General features: G+C 58.6%; 2 protein-coding genes across 6 annotated transcripts; both read right to left on the bottom strand.

The window, feature by feature from the left end:
* Window positions 1-51: 51 nt before the first annotated feature.
* Window positions 52-8574, bottom strand: MCOLN1 (mucolipin TRP cation channel 1). Its single transcript, XM_042978061.1, has 14 exons — window positions 8467-8574; window positions 6135-6331; window positions 5264-5431; window positions 5009-5174; window positions 4487-4595; window positions 4144-4240; window positions 3831-3930; window positions 3496-3602; window positions 3220-3369; window positions 2971-3072; window positions 2421-2543; window positions 1947-2162; window positions 375-505; window positions 52-278 (listed from the first exon to the last, which is right to left on the bottom strand). Exons 1-14 carry the CDS (start codon window positions 8495-8497, stop codon window positions 242-244), a joined length of 1734 nt encoding a protein of 577 aa, XP_042833995.1. The 5' UTR covers window positions 8498-8574; the 3' UTR covers window positions 52-241.
* Window positions 8575-10514: 1940 nt separating this feature from the next.
* Window positions 10515-15299, bottom strand: ZNF358 (zinc finger protein 358). 5 transcript variants are annotated; one of them, XM_042978067.1, is made up of 3 exons: window positions 14320-14343; window positions 12560-12665; window positions 10515-12316 (listed from the first exon to the last, which is right to left on the bottom strand). In XM_042978067.1, exons 2-3 carry the CDS (start codon window positions 12630-12632, stop codon window positions 10587-10589), a joined length of 1803 nt encoding a protein of 600 aa, XP_042834001.1. In that variant the 5' UTR covers window positions 12633-12665; window positions 14320-14343; the 3' UTR covers window positions 10515-10586. The 5 variants fall into 5 exon arrangements, with proteins under 5 accessions (XP_042834001.1, XP_042834002.1, XP_042834003.1 ...); XM_042978068.1 differs by lacking the exons at window positions 12560-12665; window positions 14320-14343 and adding an exon at window positions 15215-15299; XM_042978069.1 differs by lacking the exon at window positions 12560-12665 and having other exon boundaries at window positions 14320-14351.
* Between the last annotated feature and the right edge of the window lie 3468 nt (window positions 15300-18767).

Raw genomic sequence — 18767 nt, forward strand, 5'->3', positions numbered from 1 at the left:
GCCTTAAAGGGACCGAGCCCTGTGGGCGCAGGGAATGCCCCTCCCACTAGAACCGAGAACAAGTTTATTTTCCCGTTTATTTAACACCCACCCACCCCTGTCCCACCCGTGTCCGAGCCGATTGGCACAGGTCCTCAGGGCACGGCAGGGAACCGGTCCTTTAAAAGCAAACCCTAAAAATAAATAAGCGTGAGTCTCCGCAGTCGGAGGGCTAATGTCCAATAGCAGCAGCGGGTCCGAATCAATTCACCAGCAGCGAATGCTCCTCCGAGGCGTCCCTGGAAGAGAAGCCGTATCAGCCGGCCAGCGGGTCAAAAGGCAGCAGTTCCCTCGGGCCCACGCCCTCTCCGCAGCCCCCAATACCCAACTCGAACCTGCCGCAGCAGCAGAGGAGGCTGCAGGCCGAGCCGCTCCCTCGACGGAACTTGCCGGAGGTGGGGCTGTCCTGGCACTGCGCGATGTAGGCCTGGAGCTCGCTCTCCTCCGCGCCAGCACCTCCGGGGTGCTGCGGGGAAACGCGGGGTGGCCCCTTTGATGTCTGGCCTCCCCACCACCACCTCGCCAGCCAGCCAACTGGATCTCCTCCTGGTTCCTTCCACCAGCCAAGCTTCCCCGCCTCCCCCCACCCCCACCCCTTTGCACTCTCACTCTGTACTCACGGTCCCCTGCACCTTCCCTGGCCTCCCGAATACGTGCCCCCGCATCTCAGTCAGTTGGTGCCCTCTGCTGTGCTCCAGCACCCAGAACCACACGTGACACAATCTGGGTGCTTGACACGCAACTACTGAGTTGGGTGCACACGGCGGGATCAAGGTCTGGGCTTGTACGTCCCAAGCTGATACACACGTGTGACGTTTAGGCGCTAGAGCAAGCTCCACAGGGGCTCCTCGGGCCTGGGTGACAGAGTGTGTCTGTGGGATGGTTTATCCATGTTTGCAGCGGGGGGGGGGGGGGGGGGGGGTGCACATCTGCTTTCAGCAGAGCCTTCACCCCCTCCCAACCTGGTAGAGGAATCAGCATCTCTTCCCCAAGTCCTTTCTGGCTACTGGGCCTTTGCTCTGGCTGTTCCTTCTCCCGGGTGCTCTCTCTCTTCAACTCTCATGTCGTCAGTCCAGAAGTTTCTGAGATGATGGCAAGGTTTGCTATCTGTGCCGACCAACCTGGTCGTCACCAGCCATACTGGCTTTTGAGCACTTGATATGCGAAAGATGTGAGTGAGGAACTGAGTGTGGAATTCACTTTGATTCAAGTCAAAATTTAAGTAGTCACAGGTGGCTAAGATTAGTATTAGCACATTCTAGAAACTCTCCCAGACTCACCCCAGTACCAGTCTAGACCAGGGGACCCTCTGTAGCCTTCGTTCCTTTCACCAGCTGGTCACCACCCTGCCCACTGGTCCAGACTAGTCTGTATACACTGCGTTTCCTAGATACCCACCCAGCGCAGGGTCTGGCCCACCTGCCACCCCCACATTCTACTCCGACCCCTTTCCTCTGAGCCCCGCAACCTGCAGGACCGCCACTCCCTGGACTTAAAGAGCTCCCACCCAGACCACCCTACAGAAGAATTAGGAGCGGGGCCTTCCGGAATCCCTCAGTCCTGGGTTGAAGCTGGCCGCTTAGCAGCTGACCTCAGGCAAGTCACTAAAACTCTACAGCCTGGTCTCTCGCTTGGTAAAAGCAGACTCAGGAAACCTTACCTGGCCAGAACCCCACGCGGATGAAACCAAGACTGGCGGCTGCGATCGGCACCACCACCCAGTCACCTCTCTCTGGCTTCTCAGAGTCTCCCACCTTCTCCCCCTGGACCCTTCCCTCCTCACCCTGCCTCATGTGCCCTGAGACCCTACTAAGGGGACCTGGAGCCCCAGGTACACGGCTGCGAGTATGTGAGGGCTGGCCCCACTGGAGGCAGGCTGGGGGGAGGGCGTGGGGGCCGGCACTGACCTTGATGGTGTCGTAGGCACCAGTGATGAGCGCGATGAAAAGGCTCAGCACCATGTAGATGAAGAGGCTGATGAAGGAGTAGAGGTAGAGCTGGGAGAACAGCCAGACGAGGCTGCTGCGGCCCTGCTGGGCCTGCATCGCGGCGAACGTCACGAACATGTCGTCCCCGTTGATGAGCGAGAACAGGCACTCGGACACCATGGACAGCGAGCGAAACTGCCAGCAGGGCGGTGGGGTCGTGCCGTCAGAGGCAGCCACAAGCAGGGCCGGGGGCAGGGTGGGGTCACCGGGGGTCAGAGGGAATAATGGGCAGAACTCCCGGGAAGGTACCAGGGGCCAAGGTGGGTGATTCCGTGCCCCCACATCAACAATCAATAAGCCAGGGGTCAGAGGGTTTAGGAAGTGGGCTTAGAGAGGGGAGACAGGAACCCCTGGACTGTGGATCCTGAGCAGCACGCCCCAGACAGCCCCTACCTTCACGTGGTAGGGCCCCAACACGATCCAGCCACAGAAGCAATAGCCCAAGTAGATGACAGCCACACAGCAGCAGAAACGCATGACGCTGGGCAGGGCCACCCGCAGCGTGGCAATGAGAATCTGTGGCAGGCAGATGGCGGGGGGGGGGGGGGGGGTGCGCACAATGAGGGTGTGGGAACCCAGGTGGGACTTGCGAATGGCGGTGAAGCGGGCAGGGCCTGGCTGAAGTCACGCCAGAGCCGCCACAGAAGCCGGGAGTTGAGAAGTTGGGGTTGAGAAGGGGCAGGGTGGGGACGAGGGGGCCTGAGGCTATCCCACGACCAGACTCAGCTGGGTGCGTGTAAAGCAGCGGGCTCACGTGGCTGTGGTTCAGGTGTAGTGACACGGACGTCTGGGGCGGGCAGGTATGGGGAAGAGGCTCATGACAGGCCACCTAGAGAGGCCGCTGACTGCCATACGTGTATGAATTTATCTGGGGGAGGGAAGTGAGATCTGGGGAGCATATGGCTGCTGTCTAGAGGGTCCAGCCTGCACACACGCGGCTTACGTTGTACTTATGGAAGAAGGTCAGATAGCGGATGACGCCGACCCAGACGAGCAAGGTGGAGGTGCCCAGGAGGATGCTGCAGACATCGTAGCTCGCCAGGTTCTAGGGACAAGAGCAGCGTCAACCCCATCTGGCCTGGCCCTTCTGGCGGGGGGGGGGGGGAGGGGGGGGGCCAGGCAGGATGGGGGGGAACGCGTATTAGGGGAGCAGCACCTGGAAGGGGACAACAGGGCCCCAGGCAGGACCCACCTTGGCTTCGATGCCAATCTTCATGATGGTACCCGAGATAGTGAGCACATCGCTGGTGACCAGCAGGATGTACCAGCCGTTGACAAATTCCAGCCGCTCCCACAGGCTGATGACCCGTCCCCGCTGCCGCCACATGAACCCAACAAACTCCTGCAGGAGGTAGGAGGGGTGAGAGCCTGTCCAGGGAAGGGACCCGCTCTCCCCTGGCCCTTATGGCCCCAGAGCTGGGCAAGGCCGGCTTGGGCACATGTGCAGGCCACTGGAGGCAGCTCTCACGTTCTGCAGCAGAAAGCCACGGAGCAGCGAGCGGGCACACAGCAGGAAGGAGAAGGAGCAGGTGAGGATCACGACCACGTCAAACAGGAGCCGGAAGCTGTTGTCTCCTGTGAGGAGATGACTTGGGTAGAGCCAGGAGTGGCTCAGGGCCTTGGGAGACTAGGGACGGGGCTAGGCCAGGCCTAGGAGGCTGCAGGACTGGTTGTGGCTCCTCAGTGAGCTCACGGGTGACCCGGGCGAGTCAGGAACTGGGTCCGTGCTGGCCTGGGACTCGGCGGGCTCCCCAGGCAGGTCAGGACCCCCGGTCCCAGCTGGTGTGGGGCTTGGGGGCTCACCGTGCCTGAAGACGCTGGGGTGCTTACACTCCTGGATGTGGGCCTGGGTCTCCAGGCTGATGGGGATACGGCCGCTGTGCGCCTTATTGTCAAAAGTGATCTGTAGCAACACGGCAAGGCAGGAGGAGCCAGACTGGACCTTGACACACCCAGGCTCCCAGATCCGCACGATGGACGGTCTGTCCAGCCCCTTCCCCCTTCTCACCCCCACGCTGCCCTTGGCCAAGGGCCCCAGCCCCGGAGCTCAGAAGCCCTGCAGGCAATCCCTACTACTGGCAGGCCCTACACCCTCATCCCGGACCCTGGGGCTTACCAGGACACTGAAGGTGTAGCAGTCTGGAATTTCGTTGTTGATCAGGCTCTGGAGGTTGATGGTCTTCAGCTGGAAGTGGATGGTGACGTTGATCAGCCTGGGGGGGGGTGGGGAGGCCTGGGTGAGGGGGAGGGGCTCTGCTCCTCCCGCCTGCCACCGCCCGGCCCCCACCAGTGCTCCTGCCCCAATGCTGACTCTGCAGCTTGCAGAGGAAGTGCTCGCACACGGGCATCAGCGTGGCCTTCCTCTGTCCCCGCCTGTGAGGGGGCGGCCAAGGATGCCTGGCATCCTGCCTCCCCCCACCCTCGGCCCAGCCCTGGAGGCCCCCTCCATCAGGCAGTACTTGTGGAATTTGAGCGTGAGGTTCTTGTAACTGGCGCTGCCGTCCGAGAGGGAGAGATCATCACTGGGGGGCACAAGGGGTCTCTCAGGGGGGTCCACCCGGATGCAGTCTGAGGACAGGGAGTCAGGGAAGGGACACTGGGGGCGGGAGAGGCACAGGCAGGTCTCCCCAGAGTCCCCGACAGCCCCCTTCCCTCCTTCACTTCCCACTATGAGCTTAACGGTTGTCATTTGTTCCCCCACTGTCTCCCCAGGACAGGGCCCAGTGTGTCTCATTCTGGACACAGGCCCTAGGGCCTGGCCCTCAGTGAGCCCCCAGACGTTTAGTGGATCAATGACATTAAGACACCACGCGTGCGTTTTCCTGCGGACCAAACATTCCCCCGAGGACACCCCCCGAGCGTCGAGTCACGATCGATCGGGACAACCCTATCTCCTAGAAGGCTGGGAGGCAGAACCGGAATGTGACTCCCAGCAGCCGCGCTACCCCGCCTGCTGTGTCTGCCCCGCCCCGCCTGCTCACCAGTGACAACCAGCGGATCAATGTCAAAGGTGTCATTGGCCGGGTCCACGTGGCCGCGGTGGTAGTAGTGCTGGCAGAGGGCCAGGGCCGAGCCATTGGCCCAGGGGCCACCTCCGCCCCGCACGTAGGCATACCGGCCCAGCGACACATCGGGGAGCATCAGGTACTGCGGGCAGGGAAGGGGAGAAGCCGTCAGCCCTGCCTGCTCTCCCCTGCCTGCCCCCTCGCCTGCCGCCCCCCCGGGGGGCCCCGCACCTGGTCCACGGTGTGGAAGATGGCCTGGTAGAGCTGCTCCCGCGTGTAGGCTGCGAAGGTATCATCCGCCCCATCAGAGTAGCCCAGGAGGAAGAGGTGCCGGAAGGCAATGGTGTTCTCCTCCCGGAAGGTCACTGCCAGCTGGTTGCTGAGCCCGAACAGGATGAGCTGGTGGAGGGAGCAGGCATCGACAAAACTGGGATGGGGCCTCCCCCAGGGCACGAGTGGAGGAAGGCCCACCAGAAATCCCCGGTGAGCAGCACACAGCAGGTGTTCGTACATCTCATGCCCGAGATCAACGTTCATTAAATGTTTAGCAGGTGCCGGGTTCTGTGCTGAGCCCAAATCTACAGGGTAAGTACCACCGATGGGCCCTTGTACCGAAAAGAAATCAGAAGTGTGGTAATACGCCCCGAATCACAGCACCAGACCAAGAGCTCCTTAGGGCAGGGGCTCGGTCTGATTCGTCTTGGGGTCCCCAAAGCCCACCATGGGGCCTGGGATGGCAGCAGTATCTATCTGTTAAGCCACCGGGTCCGTTCTCTTTGAGGCACCAGGCTGCCTGGGTTCAAGTGCCAGCTCCCCATGCTTGGTTGCTCTGTGATTTTGGACAAATCCCTTCACCTCTCTGGGCCCTGGCTGCCTCATCTGTAAAAGGGTGACAATAAGAGTTGCCAGGACCTCCAAGGGCATTTGTGAGTTTACCAGGAGCTGTTCCCACACAGACCTGGGAGAGCTTTGTGACTGATCACTGCCATTGTCACTGTCCTTACGTTGCTGCAGCATCAGGACTAGGCTCTGACTCCAGGACTCTCCTTCAAGAACGGCGGCGGCCACACCTGGGTTCTGCTGGGGCCCCTGCACGACTCACCTGCACAGTGACCACCAAGATCTTCACGACTTGCAGCATCAGCTTGAAGGGCTTGCGACCCTTGGCCCGGAATTTGTCACAGGGACTCATGAAAAAGTACTTGAGGCGGCGACGCAGGTCCTCCTCTTCCGGAGGGACCGGGGAAGCCCCGGCCCGGGTGCCATACCCAGGACTGGGTGTCAGGAGGCGCTCCGTCTCTGAGGGAAAGGGAGAGGGCAGTGGGGATCACCTGGCAACAGGGGAGACAGGTCCCCTGCTCCAGCCAAGAAAAGAACTCTCATCGAAGAAAACCCAGAAACTCGGCAACGTTTTATGGATACACACAGCAATAGCGCTCAGAGGCTACTAATTCCAATTTGGGGCTCAAAAGGGCCTGAGCTGATGCGTGACCCTGTTGCTCACTGGCTGGGGCAGGGCACCCGGCCTCTGAGCCTCAGCTTCCTCCTCTGCAAAATGGGGCAGTAATATCCCTCACCGGGAAGCTGAAGGTCTGATGCTCACAAAGCATCGACCACAGGGGCTGGTGCGTGGTAAGAGTGTCTGAATATCCCATCCTCGTTCTAGTTGTTGGTTTGTGGGGAAAGCACGAATGGCTTCCACTGGCTTCTCACAGGGCACTCAAGCCTCCAAGGGCTTATATCAACTCCAGCCCCCAGGTGGGAGCATGGAGCTCAGCTACATTCCAGTTTTTTCTTTCTTTTTTTTTTTTTAAAGAGAAGAAGAGCAAGCATGAGTGGGGGAGGGACAGAGGGAGACAGAGAATCTTCAAAGAGGCTCGATACTCAGTGCAACGTTCAATCCCATGATCCTCGGATCACGACCTGAGCCGAAATGAAGAGCTGGAAACTCAACTGACTGAGCCACCCAGGCACCCCTTCCCGTTTTTTCTGGTCAAACACCCAAAGAAGGGCCCTTCTGCTCATCGCTCATGGTGACCTGGCCCACCCAGCTGACACTCTCACAAGCCACAGGCCTGAAGAAGGAGAGATCGACAATAACAGAGCACATTTGCTCAAGACTCACTGTACCCCAGTGGGTGTCGTTATGCCATTTGTGCGTCGGCTCGTGAGCTAATATAGCGTCTTCATTAAGGGTCCCAACTTCTGGAAATCACACAGCCCTAGAAACAAATCCCAGACCTGCCACTTCCCAGTTGGGGGATCCTGGACATCTTTTAAAACCTCTGTGTCCTCATTTGAAAAGTGGAAATTAAAAAAAAAAAAAAAAAAAAAGAGTCTACCCTAGGGCTGAAATTCTGGAAGGTGTTCTGAGAATGAAGACAGACAAGACAAAAGCCTCGGTTCAGCTCTAGAATTTTAGTAATTCTTCAGCAAACAGGGACTATTCTAAGCATTACTCGTTCCCTTCACTCCTGATCAGCCCAAGAGGAAAGTCCAAGGTTTCATCACCTGCTGGGGTCACAGCTGGTCACAGCAGCCCAGGACCATCCCTGACAGGCCCCCCCCCCCACACACACACCCCTACTGGGAGAACCGTGCTTCTTTCCAGGACCTGGCTGGCTGGCTGCCTGGCACAGCCACCAGGATGAATGTGGCACCGTCAGAACCTGTCGTGCAGGGAGGGCCAGCTCCTGGCTGGTCCCCTTGGAGCTGGGATGCTGTTGTGGAGTTGTTTACAAGACAGCTGGATGGGAAGCCAGAGGGCAGGCCCGCCTCCCTAGCTGGGATCACAGTTAACCCACCCCAGATCCTACCAGCAGGGACAGCTGAAAGACCAACACAAAGGGTCCTCCTCCAGCCCCACCCCCCGCATTAAGAAGCAGAGACTGAAAATACTGGAGGCTGGGCAGCCACCTCCTGAGTTCAAGGAAGCTGAGCTTCCATGGGTTTGGACTTAAAAATCGAGTTAAGTGCCAAGGTCAAGGAGGCAATCTGAGTTTTAGAGAAGCTGAGCGTTGCCTCCTGGATTGGGGAAGGGAATCCTGGGAGTTTCACGTGAGGTTTGGAGAAGCTGGTGCCCGCTGAGAGTTCCAGCAAAGCTGAGCAAAGCAGAACGCAAACCCTGGAAACCTCCCCGGCGCGAGCTGGCGAAGCTGGCGGCCCACCCGCTGCCTGAGTTTAGGGACTCTGAGCACAACGTGGGTCCAGGAAGAGCACTCGGCAGTCCCGCCACTCCGAGGTCGGAGGAGGTGGTGCCCACCTGTGGCCCAGGTGCTAGGAGCCATCTGTCCTTATCTCCACCCCCGGGAAGCTGAGAGGTCAGCACCGGAGTTTAGGCAAGGGAAACCGGGGGCTCAGCCGCCCCAGGTCGGGGAAGCTGGCCGCCCGCCCGCCGCCCGCGTTCGGAGGCCCGCGGGGCCGCGCGCCCTCACCTGAGCCGCGCCGGCCCACGGGGGCTGCCATGCCAGGACGGGGAGCGCCGGACGCCGGCGGGCGCGGCGGGGCAGCCGGGGTCCGAGCGCCCGCCGCTGCCACTGCGGCCTCGCTCCCTCGCGGTGCAGCTTCAAACCCTCTCGCATCAGCTGACTCGAGCCGCGGTCACGTGATCGGAGCGGCGCCGCGCCCCCCGCCCCAACCACTGGAAGCACGTGACCGGATCCTGTCCCACCCCCTGCGCCACGACAATCCCTGCGGCCGCAGCACGCATGCGTTGTCCTCGGCTGGCGACTTGCGGGGCGGAGGGCGGTCTTGGGGCCCTAACGCCGACGGTCCCTGAAGGTGCTGGGGGATGGGCTGGCTGTGAGAATGCCAAAGTAGGGCTGGTTCCGTCCTGGCTCCTTGCCACGCCTCCGTCCGGTGCCGGATTCTAGGGTTCCAAGTTCAAGGCTTGACCCCTTACCCTCCCCAGAGTCCGAGGATGATCGTCCGTCCTGTCTCATGGCTGCTTCTCTGGCCTGGCAGAAACCTCATGCTTACTCGCATCTCGGCTTCCGCTCCTCTCATCTGAACTGTCGGCAAATCTATGTCATTTCCTAATTGTGTCCTAAATAGGACCACTTATCCCCACTCCTATGGCCGTCAGCCGAGAGTCCCTCATCATTCCTGGCCTGGACCACTGCAGCCACCTCCTTCCTAACCTGAGGCTCCCACTCCTGCCCCCTGCACTGTCCAGGCAGCAGCCGGAAAGCATTTTGGAAGAGTAACTCCTGTTGAGTCTTCTGCCACACCTGTCGACGTCTTCCCGTTGCTCTAGGATAACAAGCAAACTCCCACCTCAGTCTGCCAGGGCCCTCTGCTCTGGCCCCAATCTCCCCTAGCTCATCACTCAACAGCCCCGGGGCCTTTGCACACTCTTGCTTTGAAACACGCTGGTTAATGGGGCGCCTGGGTGGCGCAGTCGGTTAAGCGTCCGACTTCAGCCAGGTCACGATCTCGCGGTCCGTGAGTTCGAGCCCCGCGTCGGGCTCTGGGCTGATGGCTCGGAGCCTGGAGCCTGTTTCCGATTCTGTGTCTCCCTCTCTCTCTGCCCCTCCCCCGTTCATGCTCTGTCTCTCTCTGTCCCAAAAATAAATAAAAAACGTCGAAAAAAAAAATTAAAAAAAAAAAAGAAACACGCTGGTTAAGAACTCAGGCTCTGGCGGACAGTTTGGATTAAATCTAGGCCCTGCCAACTGCCACTTACTTCTACATCCGCCAAAGGGTCCCTTAAACTCCACATGTCTGGTTGCTCGTTTGCAAAATGGGGATATTTAGTCATAGTTACCTGTCTGGTGAAGCTGTGGAATTAAAAGAGAAAATGCGAGAGCATAAACTGCAAGGGTACAGAGCAAGGCCGGGCAACCAGCACTGACAATTAAGTTAGTGGGTTATTGGGATTCTAGAATCCCTCCTCAGGAAAGCAGTCCCCCCAGTAACTGCTTTTCAAAGCTTTCTGAAATTGGCATCTGTGAGTTCTGTGAAGGCCAAGGCCGTGCTTATCTTGCTCTCTGTTGAGGCTCCAGGAAGCAACAGATTTTGGCTGAACACATAAATGAGTGCCTCTTCTGTCTAGTGCTGTACCTAGAACATGGGCTGTGAAGGGCGTGGGGTAGGCTGTGCGAACACAGAACACATGGGATAGGGCTGCCGGCAAGGTCTCCTATCAGCCTCCATTATCAGCCTTCTAGACTGTCAACATGCCAGAAATTCCACCACTCAGAGAAAAGCCAGAGGGAAGGGATCCTGTTCAGACCACCCGCCAAGGAAGTCTGCCCTTGACTAGGGTGGCTAGGGTGCTCTCCGGGAGCAGAGTGGTAACTACGGTGGGCCAGTGTGAGACCTTGTGGGGGAACGGGGAAGCCTGGAGGATTAGGGGCAGGGAGCCAGGACATTGGGGTTCCAGCTGTGGCTGGCACGGGCCACACCCTCCCCCATCTCCCGAGGAAAGGGCTGTGCCTTAGTGGAAAAAGAGAAACAGCCAAACCACGACACAGAGCCAGGAGGCAGTGCGAGGATTTTACTAAACTGCACGACACACAACTTCCCCGGGCGCCCGGGAGCATCGGCGTCCACTTCAGCCGTCGGGGCCCAGCAGCGCCCCTTGTTCCCGCACCCACTCGGGACTCTCGCCAGTAGGGAGGGCTGGGCTGACAGCGTCATGGGTGGGGGAGCAGGGTTCGGGATGAGACCCGGGGTTGGAGTCGGAGCTGGGCCCAGGATCTTGGTCGGGGCTGGGCCCAGATCCGCGGTCAGGGCTGGCCGCAAGGTCGGGATCTGCGTCGTGACCAGGCTTAGGGTCAGAAGCTTTGATAGAATCAGGGGTGGGGGTAGATTCGGAGCCAGAGACAGCTTTGGGGCTGGGATTAGGGAGGGAGCCCGGCTCGGAGCCAGGGTCAGAGCCAAGGCCAGAGCTGGGGCCAGGGCCGAGGCCCAGGCCGGAGCCGAGAACAGACACAGCATCAGGCCCCAGGAGGGAGACCTGCCCGGGCCGCAGCATCGAAGCCGGACTGAGGCCCAGGCCTGCGGCGGCCGCCGCGGCGGCGGCCGCGGCGGCGGCGGCGCCCTCGTGCACGCGCTTGTGCTTGGTGAGGCTGGAAGCCTGGCCGAAGGCCTTGCCGCAGAGCTGGCAGCGGTAGGGGCGCTCTCCGGAATGCACGTGCAGGTGCTGCAGCAGCGCGGAGCTCTGCCCGAAGGCCTTGGAGCAGTGGGGGCAGGCGTAGGGCCGCTCGCCCGTGTGGATGCGCAGGTGGTGCTGCAGGTTGGAGCTCTGGCCGAACGCCTTGCCGCAGTGGGGACAGCGGTACGGGCGCTCCGCCGTGTGCGTGCGCTGGTGCTGCAGCAGCGCCGAGCTCTGGCCGAAGGCTTTGCCGCACTGCGGGCACGGGTACGGCCGCTCGCCCGTGTGCGTGCGCAGGTGCTTCAGCAGCGCGGAGCCCTGCCCGAAGCCCTTGGCGCACACGGGGCACTTGTGCGGCCGCGGGCCGCCGTGCGTGCGCAGGTGCTGCGCCAGCAGCGAGCCGTGCCCGAAGGCCTTGCCGCACACGGGGCAGTGGTGCGGCTTCTCGCCGCTGTGGCTGCTGCGGTGCTTCAGCAGCGTGGAGCGCCAGCCGAAGGCCTTGCCGCAGGCCGCGCACTGGTAGGGCCGCGCGCCCGTGTGGATGCCCCGGTGCTGGGCCAGCGTGGCGCCGTGGCTGAACGACTTGCCGCAGTCGGGGCAGCGGTAGGGCTTCTCGCCGCTGTGGGTGCGGCGGTGCTGGCTCAGCCCCGAGCTGCGGCGGAAGGCTCGCCCGCAATCGGGGCAGGAGAAGGGCCGGGGAGGGCTGGCAGGCGCAGGAAGCGCCGCGGGGCTGTCGGCCAGGACCTCGGGAGTGGCAGTGAGGCTAGATGAGAGGGGGTCCAGGTCTGGGGCTTCGGTGGGGCTGAGGGTGTCGCTGTTGGGGTCAAGAACCAGGGGGACAGGGCCGATGACGTCTGGATCCAGGTCGAAACTTGAGGACATGGGGTCGAGATCTTGGGGATCCGAGTCACGGGTCCCCGAGACGGAGCTCGGAGCTTCAGCATCGGGGTCCAGATCCTCAGAGACGGGCTCCAGATCTTCATAGCTGGGGTCCACATCTTCGGAGACAGTGTTGAGGTCTTCTGGGTCGGGCTCTGGGTCCAGCTCTTCAGGGTTGGGGTCCAGGTCCTCGGAGTCAGAGTCCAGCTCGTCACAAGCGGGCCTTGGGCCTTTGTGGCCTGGATTCCTGACCAGGACCGAGCGCCGCATCCCTGGTGTGGAAATGCTGGCTGCTTCTAGGGCCGGATCTGCAGGGGTGAGGACAGAGGGTGGGTGGAGGTAGGTGCTGGAGAACAGGGGGTCTCTCTTGGAGTCTGGGCAGGGAAGTGAGGGGGGGCCGTGCCCCACAACCCAGCCCTGCACACACACATGGATCCTTCTCTTGTCTCAGACTGCAGGGAGACTTGTGGCAAGCCCCAGACAGGGCAGGGAGAAGAGGGACCCTGGTGGGACATGGGGGCGGGGCGGGGCTTCCCTTCTCAGCACCACACCTGGATGGAAGTCATGGGACCCGGCACTGGAGGTCTCCAGTACCCAGTTCCAGGGCTCTGCCCTTCTCTGCATCTTGGGCTCCTCCTCCCGTGGGAAGCTTGGGTCCTGTGGAGGAGAGAGAATCCAGGCTTCCTACCCCCTTGGCTGGGGTCCCCTCACGGGAAAGAGGGATAAGTCCCTGGGTTCCTGTGCTTGCTTCTAGTACACGGCATGAATCCCGGTTCCATCATTGGGGAGGGCATATTTGGGGTTTCCCCTGAAACCTCGGGCTTGCCTCGTAGAGAGGAGCATCGTGAGCTCTGAAGCTTGTACGTGGGGGGTGAGTGGGGGGCAAAAAGCATCTGGTACTCATCTTGGGTCACTGGGGGAGGGCAGGGGCACCTCTGGCTTGCTTGCTGGGGAAGAGACGACCTGAGTGCCAGACCTCACAGTTCCAGGGTGGGAGTAACAGTCAAGACCCTTGTGTACCCGAATGCCAAGTTCCTAAAGCTAGAGAGGGTGGGGGAAATACTGTAGGACCCAGTGGGATGCAGGGAGACCCATGGACCCCATAGCCAGGAAAGCAGGGACAGGTGTTGGTATACCTGTCTGCCCAACTGGATAGACATCCTGAATTCTAACCCCTAGCGGAGGTGGGGGGGGGGGGAGGCACAAAAATAATACCTGGGGCTCCTCTTAGGTTACTGGGGGGGGCGGTCTTGGGTCATCTCCTAGAAAAGGGGAATTCCTGAGTAACTGAGCCAATGGCTGAGATATGGCAACGGGTGTCAGGACCCTTTTATCCTCTCCTGGAGAAAAGATCCTGAATTCCATCCAGCCCCATGCCTGGTGGTTGGGAACAAGGTCTAGAAACAATAGCTGGGACCCCTTCTGGGGAGCTCAGGGAGCTCAGGATTACCTGATGGGGAGGCGGTCTGGAGCTACCCACTCCATGGGTGGGGGTTGGGGAGCAAACGACAAATAGATCTGATCCTGGCCACAACCCCACAGCTGGAAGTGGCTAAGCAAGAGGGTGGAGTTCTTAGATCACCTCCTGAACCCAGACACCACATTTGGAGGGGGTGGGGAACAATGCCTGGGTCCCCTTCTGGGTTCCTGGGGCACAGGGGGACCTTTAGATTGCCTCCTGAGGAAGGGCCCTCCCAAATTCCCATCTCTTAGCTGGAAGGGGGGGGGCATTCTGAGTTCCTGGGGGGGGGGGGGGGGGACAGGTGGACCCCTGGATGACCTCCTGCCAAGGGGCTTCCAGAACTCTGGCCCCCAAGACTGAAGAGTAGGGGGAACAATAACGGGGCTCCAGGGGGTCAGAGGGAACCCCTGGATCCCTCTCTTGAGGAAGGGCCTCCTGAACTCCCGACCTCAGGCTGGAGGGTGGGGAGAACAATACTTAGACGTCCTCCACGGTTCCTGGGATGGAGGGGGTCTGGATCGCCTCCAGGGGAAGGGGCGTCCTGAGCTCCCGACCCCACAGCTGAGGGTGCCCCCCCACCCCCATACCTCCCGATTTCAGGCGCCCAGCTCCGGCTGGGCCCTCCCCCGGGAACGCGGCGGCGGAAAGGGCGCGCTAGGCCCGCGGGCCGCGGGGACCCCCTCCCCTCACACCCGCGACCCCGCTCTCCCGGGCGGGGCGGGCGGCGCGCGCGAGCGGAGGTTGGGGGGGAGGCGGACAGAGGTCGCCCCGGGCCGCGCCCCGCGCCCGCCCCCGCCCCGGCCGCGACCCCGGCCCCCGCCCGCCCGGCCCGCTCGCGGGGACACTCACCCGGCGCCCCTCGCCCCTGCCCGGCCCGCCGCGCCCCCGGGGCCCGCAGGAAGCCCCCCGCCCGCCAGCCCCGCCGGCGGCCCCCTCGGCCCAGCGGCCCCGCCAGGCGCTCCCGGGGAGCGAGAGGGGCCGGCCGAGGGCCGCAGCGGGAGCTGCTGGGACTTGTAGTTCGCCCGCGCCCGCCGCGGCCGTCGCCATCGCTGCCCCCGCCCCCCGGGCCAGCCTTTGTCCCGGCCCGGCCGCCCCGGCCGCGCGGCCGCGCCTTTGTCTGCGCCGCGCCCTCCCGCGCTGCCCTCGCCCAGGCCCGGCCCGGCCCCGCGTCTCAGCCTCTCGGGGTCCCTCTCTGCCCTCGCCTGCCTCGGCCCCTGTGTCTGTCTCTCGCCTGTCTCTCTTTCCATCCCTGTTCCCCTCTCCGCGCCTAGCTCTGTTCCTTTCTGTGTCTCTGTCCCTCTCCTCCTGCGTCTCTCTGTTTCAATCTCTTTGCCTCCATTCCTGCCACTTTTTTCTGCCTCTGCCCCTCCGTCTCTCTTTCTGTCCTCCTCTGTCTCTGTCTCTGTCTCTGCCTCCTGCCCATGTGTCTGACTCTATCTTTGTCCAAAAGGCACCAAACCTTGTTTCCCTGGCCGACTGGCACTGCACAGAAACACAGCCAAGACTCGGAGAAGCCCTGCAATTTACAAAGTTGTTAATCTTTGCCCAGCCCAGCGTCTCCCTTTAAAATTCTGCCAGGAAAAGGGCTGGGAACGCTGTCCCTGAGTGTTTTCCTCCTACCCGGCTGATGGGTCACTCACTGCTGTCACTGGTGTGGACTCCCTGTGTCTGATGCCCACTGGAGTGACGATGATCTCTGGAGAAGCCTAGGCCAGAGCTGGGAAGGACTCTGGGCAGACTTTACCTGGAGACACAGATCCCCGCGAAGAGGGAGTGAAAAACAGCCCCGGCAGCTGGCAGCTGGGCCGTGATGTTCTTAACTGAACATAAACAACAGTCACAGAATATAAACAATGATCACACAAGGCCGCTCTGTGACCATGTCTGAACCAAGCCAGAGACAAGGACACGCTGCAACCACAAAAATGAATACACACCCTCCTCTCCCGACCAACGCAAGTGACCACTGCTTCTTACCAGCGATAGCCCCGCGTCCATTCTTCCACTGCTGAGATAAAAATCATCAAAATACCCAGGCACCAATCCGCTCCCTGCTAGCACCAACTTAGACTTGGCCTCTACCGTCTTCAGCTGTCTTTAAAACTACCGAGCACATGCCTGCATCCCATAAGATGCCCTCCTGTCCCACAACACCCTCTTATGGAGGCACCCCATGGTTCCTATTATGTGATCTTTCCAGCTGGAGCAAGCTAAAAAAATTTTTTTTTTTTTTTTTTTTTTTTTTTTTTTTTTTTTTTTGATGACAGGTGTATTTCTGATGGTCGTTGGCCGGTTAATTTTGACACCGGTTAATTTTGACACCATCTACCCTTGAAGACAACCTCAAGTACATCAGGCCTCCAGGAGTCTTCTCTCTCCTGTCGTGAACCTTCTAGATCTGTGCTGACCTTATGGTCTGAAGCTTGCTCTCCACGTTTCTGCGGGAAAGCCCACAGAAGATCTGAGAGGTTTGAGACTGAAATTGGATTATGTCACTGGTGCCTCACCCTGTCGCCTCCCGGAAGATCCCATAACAAATAACACTCGTAATGACCGCTGTTGTTTCTGTCTGCTAAGTATCTCAGTCAGAACCTTGCTTTCTCTTTGTGGATTCTTCCCCACTACTCCAGTCTAACACAGCCCCCCCCCCCCCCCAGTAATATTCGATCTAAGCTTACCAATCAGACGACTCCATCCCCTGGCCACAATAAGTAGGTCTGAGGACATGACATTGGAAGGTCTCATTCTTTCTCTGGGATCGTCAGCTGTATGCAGGACTTCATCTTACCCACAGCCACCTTGTGCAGTTGTCTGGAAGAACAGTCTGCAGACTGAAGCCAGTCTACACCAGGATGTACAGGTGAAAGTCGGAGAGACAGTTCTGGCAATATTGGTTGAGCTCCTGGATAGAGCCATACCTGAAGCCAGATGCCCTGATCCTTTCCATTACCACGAGCCAACAAATTTCCCAGACAGTTGGGATAGTTTTGTCCCTTGAATCCCTATTCTGTCCCTTGAATCCATGATAGTCTTAACTTATTTAGGATTAGTACCTGGAAAGGGAAGGATATTGAGGGAAATGACTTCAAACGTGGGATTGGCTGAGCAACGTTGAGGTAGAGGGCCGGCGCCACGGCGTACACAGACGTATTCACTTTAAAGTGAAGGGCACTCCCTAGATTTATACAGTGCACAATCTGCCCTGAGAAGAGCCTTCCTCGAGAAACAAGAAATCTGTTATGTGGAAGAAAAATAGCTTCTTAAAACCCTGCCTATTTTATCTCGGGACTCTAAACACGCGTCTCTTGGGACTGTGATTTGAGGGTCTTTGGAGAAAAACATGGAGGATGTTGAAATATGTGAGAGCCTTCATAAGGTCTTCAGAAAGGTCTCCTTCGACAGACGCAAGCTGCCTCTGTGGACTTCTTGAAGCAGAGACTAGCGCCTGCTTGATTTTGTGATTGCCAGAGCTGAATTCTCTGCCCCAAACTAGAAGAGGAAGTTAGTAATGAGGTGGGAGATAAGATTGGGACTCTCGGAGAACCAGGGCGCATTAGATGCCTCAGGCTACTCTCTAACACCGAACTCGCCCAGTCTATAAACGTACAATTATTCTCCGTTGGGAGGAGCCTATTAGTTGACTTTCCACCCTCCGGATTGTAACCTGGAGCAAAATAGATGCTAAGGGGATGGCAGGCACAGGTCTGTTGCTAGGAAACAAGGTCCAGAGAGGTTGGTCTCCGGGCTCAAAGATCCTGGTGAGCTTTGGGGAACCAAATCACCCAGGGGTGGGCTAGTGGACCGGCCAACCAATCATAGCATCCTATCCCTCTGGGCACAGTGATTGGCTCACGGCTAGGCATGTGACTCAAATGCGCCAATCAGCGTGTCCCTTAAGTTCCACTGAGAGGAGTTGGGGGCAAGACCCCTCCCTCTTTCTTTGAGGCTTTAATCAAAAGGATTTGGGTTATAGCATCTTTTTATAGCGTCCTTGGAACCCAATGGTTCCAAGCCACCACTTGCAGGGATACAGGACTGAGAACTGGCGAGGGAGAACAGTCCTGATAGTCACGTGAGACCTAATTCCACATTTTATTTCTAAGTTGTGAAAAACAAAATTCAACCAAAGAAATTTGAAGATCTAACTGGTTTTATTAAATGACTCATGAATGGGGCAGCATCCCTTGTAACGCGTAGGGGGGCATTATGAGGAATTGTGCAAAATAGAAGGTATTTCTAGGAAGGAGGGCAGGGCAAGAAAGTTATAAGCAAAAGAAAAAGGGTTGTCCCAGGCAAAGTCACTTTCCCTTAGGGGAAGGCAGTGGATCTTATTGGGTAGATTACCTCATTACCTTCCGTTGGGGGATGGGGAAGGCCTCTGTGGCAGATGACCTTATTGGTACATATCAGAAAATTACTGATTGATAGGGGGCGCCTGGGTGGCTCAGTCCGTTAAGCGTCCAACTTCAGTTCAAGTCATGATCTCATGGTTGCTGAGTTCGAGCCCCGTGTCAGGCTCTGTGCTGATAGCTCAGAGCCTAGAACCTGCTTCGGATTCTCTCTCTCTCTCTCTCTCTCTCTCTCTCTCTCTCTCTCTCTCCCCCTCCCCTGTTCACACGCTATCTCTCAAAAATAGACATTTAAAAAATTTATAAAAAAAGAAAAAAATACTGATTGATAGATTAAAATTTACATTTCTGGAGGAGGTTGAAACTGAAATTAGGTTAGGTATTAAGCCCCGGTTTGGTGCTTTAGCCTGGCCCCAGTAACACTGTTTGGAGCCTGTGGCTTTCTTTTTAACAACGTCAGTCAAATCCCTTTCTTCTTCAACTGGAGCAAGCTGGGTTTCTGTCACTTGCAACAAAAATGACCTAAGACATTAAAAAACTATGGGCACCTGTCCAGCTGCAACCTGGCCTAAGAATGGTACGTGCACATTTTGTGTAAACCTTGTACCCATTCTAGGAAGGAAGAATTAAGTGCCATCCCATTTTACAAATGAAGTGAGGATCAGAGCACACCATCACTTGCCCAAGGACAGACAGGCAGGTGAGTGGCAGGTCTGAATTCTGCTGCTCGGTGATGAAATGTTTTTCTTTAAAAATTAATCTGTTCTCAAAAAAAATTAATCTGTTCTCCCAGGTGCAATCTTATGTTATTCATCTTATTTTATCAGCCTTTTGGGTTTCTGTAGTTAATATGAAATGCCTTTTTTGGTGGTGGGAAGGGGTGAGTGGAATACAGGTAGCCATAAATCCATAAAATACATCCTAAATCATGATGAAGTATCTTTCTGC

This window comes from Panthera tigris, chromosome A2, assembly GCF_018350195.1.
Source record: "Panthera tigris isolate Pti1 chromosome A2, P.tigris_Pti1_mat1.1, whole genome shotgun sequence".
NCBI classification, from domain to species: Eukaryota; Metazoa; Chordata; class Mammalia; order Carnivora; family Felidae; genus Panthera; species Panthera tigris.